General features: G+C 49.5%; 1 protein-coding gene across 2 annotated transcripts in view; it reads left to right on the top strand.

Moving 5' to 3' along the window:
• Nucleotides 1–12,500, top strand: part of grik1a (glutamate receptor, ionotropic, kainate 1a) — a 68,258-nt gene that overhangs the window by 46,082 nt on the left and 9,676 nt on the right. For both annotated transcript variants that reach the window (XM_084449770.1, XM_084449771.1), the window contains exons 10-12: nt 765–968; nt 1,465–1,688; nt 3,097–3,215. In XM_084449770.1, coding sequence (XP_084305896.1) covers nt 765–968; nt 1,465–1,688; nt 3,097–3,215 — 547 coding nt within the window. The remainder of the gene's footprint in view (nt 1–764; nt 969–1,464; nt 1,689–3,096; nt 3,216–12,500) is intronic.

The raw sequence follows: 12,500 nt of genomic DNA on the forward strand, positions 1-12,500 counted from the left end.
GAGAGGACAGGGGGGGCAGAGGAGATGGAGGGGAGGAGAGGAGGACAGAGGAGAGGAGAGGGGGGCAGAGGAGAAGGAAGGGAGAACAGAGGAGAGGAAAGGAGGGGGGTAGAGGATAGGGGAGGACAGAGGAGAGGAGAGAGGGAGGACAGAGGAGAAGAGAGGAGGGCAGAGGAGAGGAGGGCAGAGGAGAGGAGAGAGGGAGGACAGAGGAGAAGGAAGGGAGGTCAGAGGAGAGGAGAGAGGGAGGAGACAGGGGGGCAGAGGAGAAGGAAGGGAGGTCAGAGGAGAGGAGAAAAGGGCAGAGGAGAGGAGAGGACAGGGGGGCAGAGGAGAAGGAGGGGAGGACAGAGGAGAGGAGAGAGGAGAGAGGAGAGAAAGGGGTAGAGGACAGGAGAGGGGCAGGACAGGGGAGAGGAGAGAGGGAGCCAGTCCAGTCTAATTTAGTCCAGAGGAGAGGGGGAGGAGAGGGGGTGGAGAAGAAATGAAAGGAGATGAGAGGAGGGGAAGGGAGGATAAGAGGGAAGGAGGATGGAAGAAAGGGGGGGGTGGCAGGAGAATAGAGAGAAAGAGGGAGGAGAACGTTTATAGGGAATGAATCAAAGGGATGAGGCGGAGCAGGGGCTTATAAAGGAGAAGGGAAAAGGAAGTAGAAAATGAGAGATGTGTTGTGTAGTGAATGAGAACAGGATAGGACATTTTTGTTGGAGCAGGTTGTGATATTCTGGCCTTGTCTAATTCGTTTTGCGTCTGCTCTCCTACAGGAACCCCCTTATGTGATGTTTAAGAAGTCGGACAAAGAGTTGGCCGGCAACGACCGCTTTGAGGGCTACTGTCTGGACCTGCTGAAGGAGCTCTCCAACATCCTGGGCTTTACCTACGAGGTCAAACTGGTGTCTGATGGGAAATATGGAGCCCAGAATGACAAGGGCGAGTGGAACGGGATGGTCCGGGAGCTCATCGACCACGTGAGTCCAGCCACGCCAGCCTCATGGTCTCCATGGTGACATGGAACAACCTCTCCACAGATTACCTTTCATCTTCTGTAGACCAATGTTTTCCTTTCTTCCTTTCTTCCCTCTCCTCTCCTCCTCTTCTCCTCTCCTCTCCTCCTCTCATCCCCTCTCCTCTCCTCCTCTCATCTCCTCTCCTCCTCTCCTCTCATCCCCTCTCCTCTCCTCTCCTCTTCTCCTCTCATCCCCTCTCCTCTCCTCCTCTCCTCTCATCCCCTCTCCTCTCCTCCTCTCCTCTCATCCCCTCTCCTCTCCTCTCCTCCTCTCATCTCCTCCCCTCCCCTCTCCTCTCCTCCTCCCCTCTCCTCCCCTCTCCCCTCCTCTCCCCCCCTCCTCCCCCCTGCCCTCCTCTCCTCCCCTCTCCCCTCCTCCCCCCCCTCCTCTCCTCCCCTCTCCCCTCCCTTCCTCCCCTCCTCCCCTCTCCTCCCCTCTCCTCCCCTCCCCCTCTCAGATAGCAGACCTGGCGGCGGCTCCTCTGACCATCACCTACGTGAGGGAGAAGGTCATCGACTTCTCCAAGCCCTTCATGACCCTGGGGATCAGTATCCTGTACCGCAAGCCCAACGGCACCAACCCGGGCGTCTTCTCCTTCCTCAATCCCCTGTCCCCCGACATCTGGATGTACGTGCTCCTGGCCTGCACCGGGGTCAGCTGCGTGCTCTTCGTCATCGCCAGGTACCGTAGAGGGGGTTCGGGGGCGATGGGCTAGGGTGCAGCCTAGCTTTTAAGGGTTGAGGGGGTAGTAAATCAAATCAAATCAAACTTTATTATTATAGCGCATTTCATACACAGAGGAAACACAATGTGCTTTACAGAGAGCAGTGGGGTGGGGTGGGGTGGGGTGGGGTGGGGTGGGGTGGGGTGGGGGGGGGGGCATACAGTAGGTCCCACCCCTACATATTCCAGAGGGAAGCAAAAAAAACAGTTTCACCCGGGGGCCAGAAAAGTGAGCTGTATAAATTCTTCCCTGACCCCTCTCAATGAGACGATCAAGCAAACTCCGTCAACATGTTTGTCTACCGGCTAAGAACATTTACAGAGCAGTGAACATGGGCTAAATACTTCATAAGAGAGACATGACTAACAGTAGAGTGCACAAATAGTTACAGAGATGTTGCCTACATGGTAGGCCATGTGTTAGCTATCCCTGTAGTCTCTAATATGATCTTTAAGTGAATCATATAACAAACACAGTAAGCACTTAGCAGAACAGGCTCATAGAGAATGTCGCAAAGCAGAGGTGGGGAAAGAGAAAGCAGAGAGCCAAAGGTAAAAAATGGTTAGGGTGTAGGGGTCAAAGGTGGGCTCAGTATGTCGTGTGTAGAGTACGAAGCGGTGGACTCCTGCGTGTGCATGCTTGACTATGGTGTAGGTCCTATCAGGGAGGAACAAAGGCTTTCTTGTCTTCGGCCCAAGCTAATAGATTAGAGAGACACATCGTTAAGATAAGAGAATATTTCATATTTCATCTCTCTGGGCAGGTCGCCATCGCCATGCAGGAATCTATCTTAAGACTTTTTCTCTCTGGCTCCTTGGATCCTCTGTGAGTGCGGTCATCATTTAGTAGCCTAGTGTTTCAGCTGCCACCTCATCTTCAGCTGAGGTCAGCTCAGCTGGCAAGGCTTGGGAGGAGAGAGCCAGCGAAGGAAAGAGATTGGTTGAAGTCATTAAAATGCAAATCAAGTAGCCAGGCCTGTCCAATCAGCTTGTGTGTGTGTGGATGGCCAGCCAGCTTTAATTGCATCCCAAGTTGTCGATGCAAACAAATGTGTCCTGGAATATGCAATGACATTCCATAAAAAAAGCATTTGCATAGTAACCTAGTGTACAGACACAACCGAGCTAACGCTAACACCCCCCCGCTCCCCCTCTCACTTCTCGCTCTCGCTCTCTCAAGCCAAGTCAGGAAGCTTTATTGGCAAGATTGTATTATGTTAATGTTAACAAAACATGGCTCCTTCCTCGTCTCTCTCTATTCCTGTCTCCCTCTCTCACTCCCACTCTCTCTCCCCCTGTCTCTTTCTTTCTCTCCTCTTTCTCTCCCCCCCATCTCTCTCTCTCTATCTCTCTTCTCTCCCTCTAGGTTTACTCCGTATGAGTGGTACAACCCGCACCCATGCAACCCATCCTCAGAGCTCATAGAGAACAACTTCACTTTGATCAATAGTTTCTGGTTCGGCATTGGAGCTCTCATGCGGCAAGGTACAGTATGCAGGTCACACAGTCCTAACGTCACATATCTTAGTCTGCTGAGGCCACTGTGGGCCAGTGGCTACTCTGTTGGGCGGTAGGCCTCTCTGTGGGCCAGTGGCTACTCTGTTGGGCGGTAGGCCTCTCTGTGGGGCAGTAGGCCTCTCTGTGGGGCAGTAGGACTCTCTGTGGGGCAGTAGACCTCTCTGTGGGGCAGTAGGCCTCTCTGTGGGGCAGTAGGACTCTCTATGGGGCAGTAGGCCTCTCTGTGGGGGAGTAGGCCTCTCTGTGGGGCAGTAGGCCTCTCTGTGGGGGAGTAGGCCTCTCTGTGGGGGAGTAGGCCTCTCTGTGGGGCAGTAGGACTCTCTGTGGGCCAGTAGGCAACTCTGTGGGGCAGTAGGCCTCTCTGTGGGGCAGTAGGACTATCTGTGGGGCAGTAGGCCTCTCTGTGGGGCAGTAGGCCTCTCTGTGGGGCAGTAGGACTCTCTGTGGGGCAGTAGGACTCTCTGTGGGGGAGTAGGACTCTCTGTGGGGCAGTAGGCCTCTCTGTGGGGCAGTAGGACTCTCTGTGGGGCAGTAGGCCTCTCTGAGGGGCAGTAGGACTCTCTGTGGGGCAGTAGGCCTCTCTGTGGGGCAGTAGGACTCTCTGTGGGCCAGTAGGCCTCTCTGTGGGGCATCAGGACTCTTTGTGGGGCATCAGGACTCTCTGTGGGGCAGTAGGACTCTCTGTGGGGCAGTAGGCCTCTCTGTGGGGCAGTAGGCCTCTGTGGGGCAGTAGGACTCTCTGTGGGGCAGTAGGACTCTCTGTGGGGCAGTAGGCCTCTCTGTGGGGCAGTAGGACTCTCTGAGGGGCAGTAGGCCTCTCTGTGGGGGAGTAGGACTCTCTGTGGGGCATCAGGACTCTCTGTGGGGCAGTAGGACATTCTGTGGGGCAGTAGGCCTCTGTGGGCCTAGTCTGGAGTCAAGCGCCTACATTTCAAATCAAAACATGGGCAGAGGGGCGGAGCCAGCTGCATTTTGAACATTTCATCAGGAGCATAACAGTCGGGACATGTTTGAGATTGGTGCATTGTGTCTGGACCTACCAGTGAGGTTGTTAAGGATGCTCCATGCCTTGCGGCTGGAGTGTGAGAAGTCGATGGAGTTAATGGCCTCCTCCCAGTGCTCTTGTCTCCCTCAGCTGAGTCTTGACAGCAGGGCTGAAGCAAGTCTGTCTGACTCAGCCCCTGGGGGCCCGGAGGAGAGGAGGAGGAGAGTAGAGACTCTCACACTCCGCATCCCAGCACGGTTTGTAGCTGTTGCGATGTCCGCGAGGGATGGATTTTTTGGCAGCTTTCACCAGTATGCCGCAGAGTTCCCGGTACGCCTCGTCCACGGTGGTGGGAGGTGGTGGGAGGCACCTCGTGAATCTGTGGGTAAGGAGGCGGTAGCGTTTCCAGTTTGCTTTTCGGAAGTTCCATCACTTCACTGGCTCGCTCAGGACGTGGGCCACGAGTTTAGGCGTGGTTATCAGCGCTGGTTGACTGCGGGATCCTTCCTTTCCTAGCATGCGTCTATCAGGGAGCCGCTTGTCAACGCCGATCCCCAGTCCTGGTGCTGACAAGTTGCCAGCATAGAGACGGGGGTGGGGGAAGACTGGGAGATACGCTGGTGTGATTCACGAGGGCGGAGGCCACGCACAACCACTCAATCTCGGAGCCAGTTGGGGATTGGTCGGCGAGAGTCCAGTTCAACCTTTGGTGGACGAACGTGCGAGGCCGTGCTTCCTGCTTAGGGTAGAGCAACATTTAGGAGAACTAGCTTATCTGCTGTTACGCAGGGGTCCACTCCCAAATTTAATTGGTTTTAACTTGGCCGTTTACACCCCTCCACTGAGTTTCATGAAAATCGGTCAGGTAGTTTTTGAGTAATCCTGATAACAAACAAACCAATCAATCAATCAATTAATAAACACAGACCTCCGCCCATGAATACATTTCGTGACCTTATGCACACGCACGTGCATGCGACCAGGACCTGTTTGGGGTTGCTGCATTTTTTAAGTCAAGAGCTTTAAGCCAGTCTATATCTCTGTGACCTTCCCATGTGGAGATATTTCCCTCCTGAGCCTAAGACCAAAAAATGAATGGAGGTGAATGGCCGGCCGTGTTCGGGCAGCTCGTAGACCCGCCCCCTGATTCAGATCTGCTCCAAGATTGAATGGGTTCTTAGTTGGCCCATGCTACAGCCTTCCACAGAGTTTCATGAAAGTTGGTGAGGTAGTTATTGCGTAATTCTGCTAATGGAAAAACCAATACACGCCACCGTAAACATGATCTAGCTCCACTAATAAACAGTTATACAGTATATGGGATTTAAATAACAATAACTAAGGGGCCTAGTGGGGGATTGGTGGCACATAACAGTGGAAGAAAGTCCAAGTAAATCTCAGTTTATGTGTCAGATATGCTGCCCACAGCTGGCAGGACTAGTTAGTTGAAAAGTGGAAAGCTGTGGGCCAATCACAGCCCAGTATTTACATGGGCTAAGCATGCCCCGATGGGATTCAAAAATCTAAATCCGATTCTCATTGGTGTCCATGAATAGCATAGCTTGTTCCCAGAAGATGTCTTTGCAGCGAGAGCTTCTGGGAACTCAGATTACTGTGGGACGGCTCCCCTGCTAAACTCCTCTCCTTTACTGCTGCTGTCAATCCTGGTCTGAGCCTGTCTGATCTATAGGAACAAGTTTACCACCTCCTCCTCCACATCACTGTCTGCCTGTCCCCCAATCTCTCTCTAACCCCACCCTCTACCTGTCCCCCAATCTCTCTCTAACCCCACCCTCTACCTGTCCCCTAGTCTCTCTCTAACCCCACCCTCTACCTGTCCCCCAATCTCTCTCTAACCCCACCCTCTACCTGTCCCCCAATCTCTCTCTAACCCCACCCTCTACCTGTCCCCCAATCTCTCTCTAACCCCACCCTCTACCTGTCCCCCAATCTCTCTCTAACCCCACCCTCTACCTGTCCCCCAATCTCTCTCTAACCCCACCCTCTACCTGTCCCCCAATCTCTCTCTAACCCCACCCTCTACCTGTCCCCCAATCTCTCTCTAACCCCACCCTCTACCTGTCCCCCAATCTCTCTCTAACCCCACCCTCTACCTGTCCCCTAGTCTCTCTCTAACCCCACCTCTACCTGTCCCCCAATCTCTCTAACCCCACCCTCTACCTGTCCCCCAATCTCTCTCTAACCCCACCCTCTACCTGTCCCCCAATCTCTCTCTAACCCCACCCTCTACCTGTCCCCCAATCTCTCTAACCCCACCCTCTACCTGTCCCCCACCCTCTCTCTAACCCCACCCTCTACCTGTCCCCCAATCTCTCTCTAACCCCACCCTCTACCTGTCCCCTAGTCTCTCTAACCCCACCCTCTACCTGTCCCCCAATCTCTCTCTAACCCCACCCTCTACCTGTCCCCCAATCTCTCTCTAACACCACCCTCTACCTGTCCCCTAGTCTCTCTCTAACCCCACCCTCTACCTGTCCCCCAATCTCTCTCTAACCCCATCCTCTACCTGTCCCCTAGTCTCTCTCTAACCCCACCCTCTACCTGTCCCCCAATCTCTCTCTAACCCCACCCTCTACCTGTCCCCCAATCTCTCTCTAACCCCACCCTCTACCTGTCCCCCAATCTCTCTAACCCCACCCTCTACCTGTCCCCTAGTCTCTCTAACCCCACCCTCTACCTGTCCCCTAGTCTCTCTCTAACCCCACCCTCTACCTGTCCCCTAGTCTCTCTCTAACCCCACCCTCTACCTGTCCCCCAATCTCTCTCTAACCCCACCCTCTACCTGTCCCCCAATCTCTCTCTAACCCCACCCTCTACCTGTCCCCCAATCTCTCTCTAACCCCACCCTCTACCTGTCCCCTAGTCTCTCTCTAACCCCACCCTCTACCTGTCCCCTAGTCTCTCTCTAACCCCACCCTCTACCTGTCCCCCACACTCTCTCTAACCCCACCCTCTACCTGTCCCCCAATCTCTCTCTAACCCCACCCTCTACCTGTCCCCCAATCTCTCTAACCCCACCCTCTACCTGTCCCCTAGTCTCTCTAACCCCACCCTCTACCTGTCCCCTAGTCTCTCTAACCCCACCCTCTACCTGTCCCCTAGTCTCTCTCTAACCCCACCCTCTACCTGTCCCCTAGTCTCTCTCTAACCCCACCCTCTACCTGTCCCCCAATCTCTCTCTAACCCCACCCTCTACCTGTCCCCCAATCTCTCTCTAACCCCACCCTCTACCTGTCCCCTAGTCTCTCTCTAACCCCACCCTCTACCTGTCCCCCAATCTCTCTAACCCCACCTCTACCTGTCCCCTAGTCTCTCTCTAACCCCACCCTCTACCTGTCCCCCAATCTCTCTAACCCCACCTCTACCTGTCCCCTAGTCTCTCTCTAACCCCACCCTCTACCTGTCCCCCAATCTCTCTCTAACCCCACCCTCTACCTGTCCCCCAATCTCTCTCTAACCCCACCCTCTACCTGTCCCCCAATCTCTCTCTAACCCCACCCTCTACCTGTCCCCCAATCTCTCTCTAACCCCACCCTCTACCTGTCCCCCAATCTCTCTAACCCCACCCTCTACCTGTCCCCCAATCTCTCTCTAACCCCACCCTCTACCTGTCCCCCAATCTCTCTAACCCCACCCTCTACCTGTCCCCCAATCTCTCTAACCCCACCCTCTACCTGTCCCCTAGTCTCTCTAACCCCACCCTCTACCTGTCCCCTAGTCTCTCTAACCCCACCCTCTACCTGTCCCCTAGTCTCTCTCTAACCCCACCCTCTACCTGTCCCCCAATCTCTCTCTAACCCCACCCTCTACCTGTCCCCCAATCTCTCTAACCCCACCCTCTACCTGTCCCCCACCCTCTCTCTAACCCCACCCTCTACCTGTCCCCCAATCTCTCTCTAACCCCACCCTCTACCTGTCCCCAACCCTCTACCTGTCCCCTAGTCTTTCTCTAACCCCACCCTACTAGTAATGGTTTTCATAAACCCAGCAATAAACATGTATTACTATAAACATAATTGAAATTAATTATAAGATTAAATGTAGCTTAGGCTATAAGCCAATAAGCCAAGGAAAATTACTATAGGCCTAATTGTAGGCCTATAGCCTACTCAAGTTTCAACAGTGCTTAAAACATGGGTAAGTAGGGTATTGTAGTGAAATTATTTTTTTTATTTTTTTTAAATCTGTTCAAATAGTTTATTATTGTTATATCAGAGATAAGGACTTTGATTATAGCCAATCTTAGGCCTACACTAGACTACTCTATTGTGCTGATAACTGAACGGCATGGATCAAACATTTGATCAGTTGTGTTTCAGTTGTTAAAATATACTTTCATAATTATTTCATATTTAAAAATAGCCAGATATTATATAGGCTGGTGAGAGGCTGAGCATGCGTAGCTGAAATAGCCAGCGTTAGCTAGATATACTACACTGAGCTAACAAGCTAGCTACCGGTCCTCCTCTGCCCAAACAAACACTACAGTTCACATAGGCTATTGCAGCAGGTAGGCTACGACAAGAAAACAAAATCCAATAACTGTCTCAATAAACCAGTTAAAGGAGTAGTAAAGGGAAAATGCATGTTTAGCCCTGTTTTAAGGTTACTTGTGATCATACAATGGTTCAGATAAAAACGTTGACAAAGCTAGCATTTTCGAGAAAATAGATAATTGCTCTACCACAGTTTTGGTCGTACAATGGATGTGGATGGGCATCTTGAAAAATCATTCAAAAACATGTTAAACTCTCGATTTCAGGAAGGGGAACTACTTACAGTAGCTATTGTTATTGTTTATGTTGCTAGGCTACCTAGTTTGCGGAAGTTTACACATGTATGTGCTGCGACTAAATAGTTTTATTCTAAATATTTTAAAAAAACCTTTCCAGATGAACTAGAATCTTACTTTATGGCGAATTATATGTCAGAACGCCAACTAACACCTCGGTGAGTTTCTCGTCTTTGAAATCGAGTTTAACATGTTTGTGAATGATTTTTCAAGATGCCCATCCACATCCATTGTGTGGTATAAGTAACCTTAAAACAGGGCTAAACATGCATTTTCCCTTTACTACTCCTTTAACTAGGGACAAAAGCCCTCGGTGCTGCTTACGTTCGTTGCCTGCCTACTATCTGGCTCCTCAGCGCGCTCCAAACTTTCTCTCCCTCTCCGCGTTGTCTAGACGTCTAGACAGACAGCTCTCTCTCTCTCTCTCTCTCTCTCTCTCTCTCTCTCTCTCTCTCTCCGCGTTGTCTAGACGTCTAGACAGACAGCAGGTGCGCCTCTCTCTCTCTCTCTCTCTCCCTCGTGTCATGTCAACAAGCAGACAGAACGTGCGCGTATCGCTGGCTCATACAATATTTGACTGTTCTCCCCCCTCCCGAATATTTTGTACAATATTCGTACAAATTTACTATTCGGGGAAAAAACTACTATTTGTGCTCATCCGAATGTGGTATTCGTATTCGGGCACACCCCTAGTCTAAACACCGTGTCTCTAGCACCCCCACACAGGGAGCTGGCTTGGTTCTAAGTTTTGTTTTCATTCGTGGATCCGGCCGGTGTTTCGGATCTGCTCCAAAATGTAATGGGTTCTAAAGTGTCCCATGATGCATCCCTTCACCGAGGTTCATAAAAATCGGTTTGGACGTTTCTGCATAATCATAATCCAAAAAATGAATGGAAGAATGTACAGAATGTGAGATGTGCACTGTGGGGCAGAGGTAACAAATGTCATACAAATGTAATATCTGAGCGATTACACATGTATATTAATAATAATAATTACAAATGTAATATCTGAGCTGGAGTTGACATCCCTGTCTGTCTTGTCTGTCTGTACCGATCTCTCGGTGTTGAGGCCATTCTCACATTCTGTCCATCATAAGGTCCAAGCTCACACACACACACACACACACACACACACACACACACACCATCTGAGACCTGTGCAACAGCACGCACCACTTGGATGTGAGCCAGGCAGGATGAAGCGAGATTAACGGATGATGGATACAGAGACATCCAGGGATGATTGACCAGTAGGACTTAACTTTCAGGACCAGGATGAACATCCTGTCAGGTTTGGATGCGTGAGAGATGGCGGTAGTGGTAGTGGTAGTAGTAGTAGTAGTAGTAGTAGTAGTAGTAGTAGTAGTGGTAGTAGTAGTAGTAGTAGTATAGTAGTAGTAGTAGTAGTAGTAGTAGTAGTAGTAGTGGTAGTAGTAGTGGTAGTAGTAGTAGTAGTAGTAGTAGTAGTAGTAGTAGTAGTAGTGGTAGTAGTAGTAGTAGTAGTAGTAGTAGTAGTATAGTAGTAGTAGTAGTAGTAGTAGTAGTGGTAGTAGTAGTAGTAGTAGTAGTAGTAGTAGTAGTAGTAGTGGTAGTAGTAGTAGTGGTGGTAGTAGTAGTGGTAGTAGTAGTAGTAGTAGTAGTAGTGGTAGTAGTAGGGATAGTAGTGGTAGTAGTAGGGATAGTAGTAGTAGTAGTAGTAGTAGTAGTAGTGATAGTAGTAGTAGTAGTAGTAGTAGTAGTAGTGGTAGTAGTAGGGGTAGTAGTAGTAGTAGTAGTAGTAGTAGTGGTAGTGGTAGTAGTAGTAGTAGTAGTAGTGGTAGGATAGCGGAGGCAGATGAAGCAGGTAAAACTAAGCGGTTTAATCCATAAAGGAAACAGGAAAACAGGGCAGGAACACACAACAGGACAAAGTCAACAATGATCTAGCACTGGACGAAGGACACATGAGGGCATATAGAGAACAGCTAATGAGGACATAATGAGGAACAGGTGGTGGAAATCACCAGGACACGGATGCAACAGATCATCACTGTGAATACAAGGCTGGGGTTTCACATCAACAGGGAGCACCAACGTGGAGGGAACGCCGACACTGGGGGAACAGGAGTCTCTGAACGAAGCAGAGCATGACACAAATACAATATATTAAGATTTATTAAGATAAACCTATCTGGGCTGCTTTAGAAAAATATGATGTTCACACACACACACACGCGCGAGCACAGAGACACACACAAACACACACACATACCCTCATCCATACACAACCATGCAGAGTACATGTACACTCTCTCTGTCACTCTCTCAACCCATGCACGGGTTCTTATTACCACTGTATCTCATGCAGACAGCTCCCTGGTCCCATCCCCTCTACAGCAGCTGACCCAGCTGGCACATCTGGGTCTGAGTGTGCTCTGGACGGCCAGGAGAGACCCGTTAACCTCAGATCACCCTCATCCCATTGTCCACTGTCTGTATGCTCAGCGTCTCAATGTCGGTCCTCTCTCCCTCTCCCTCCCTCCCTCTCTCTTTCTCTATATCTCTCTTTCCTAGTGTCTCAAGTTGAAATTTAAGTTTAATTTATTGTCATTGCACACAAGCGCAACAAAATTAAACATCCATATCTCCCCCTCTCTCACCCTCCATCTTTCTCTCTCCTCCCTTCTCTCTGCCTCCGCTCACTCCCTCTCTCTCTCCCTCCATCTCTCTTTCTCCCTTTCTCTCTCTCTCTAACCCTCTGCGGTCCTTAACCCTCTGCGGTCCTTACTAGTACTACTGCTGCTACTACTACTGCTACTACTTCTACAGTACTACTACTACTGCTACTACTACTGCTACTACTCCTACAGTACTACTACTACTACTACTACTACTACTACTTCTATTACTACTATTACTTCTACTTCTATTGCTACTACCCCTACTGGTAACACTTTATAATAACGATGTGTTATAACACATTTATAAGCTAATAGTAGATAGTAAACTAATCATGAATTAAGCATTTTTATATGTTTGTAAATGATTATTAAGTAGTTTGTAACTTAAGTTATAAATCTTTTGTAAGCTATTAGTAGATAATATACTCATCATGAATAAACCATTAGTAGATAGTAAACTAATCATGAATTAAGCATTTGTATATATTTGAAAATGATTATTAAGTAGTTTGTAACTTAAGTTATAAATCATTTGTAAGCTATTAGTAGATAATTTGCTCATCATGAATAAGCCATGAATATGTTGTTAATGATTATCCAATAATTTATAACTGATTAGTACATAATTTGAAAATGTACTACTTCATCATTCATATGATCAATAGATCATTTTTTTATACAAGATCAACCTTATTTGTAAATTATTAATGAAATATTCAAAGATGTTATCTAATGTGTAGTAACATTAGATGCGTGAAAAAAAACCTCACGATACCGTCATTTGTTTTTTC

Source organism: Borostomias antarcticus (genome assembly GCF_949987555.1).
Source record: "Borostomias antarcticus genome assembly, chromosome: 15".
Classification (NCBI taxonomy): domain Eukaryota; kingdom Metazoa; phylum Chordata; class Actinopteri; order Stomiiformes; family Stomiidae; genus Borostomias; species Borostomias antarcticus.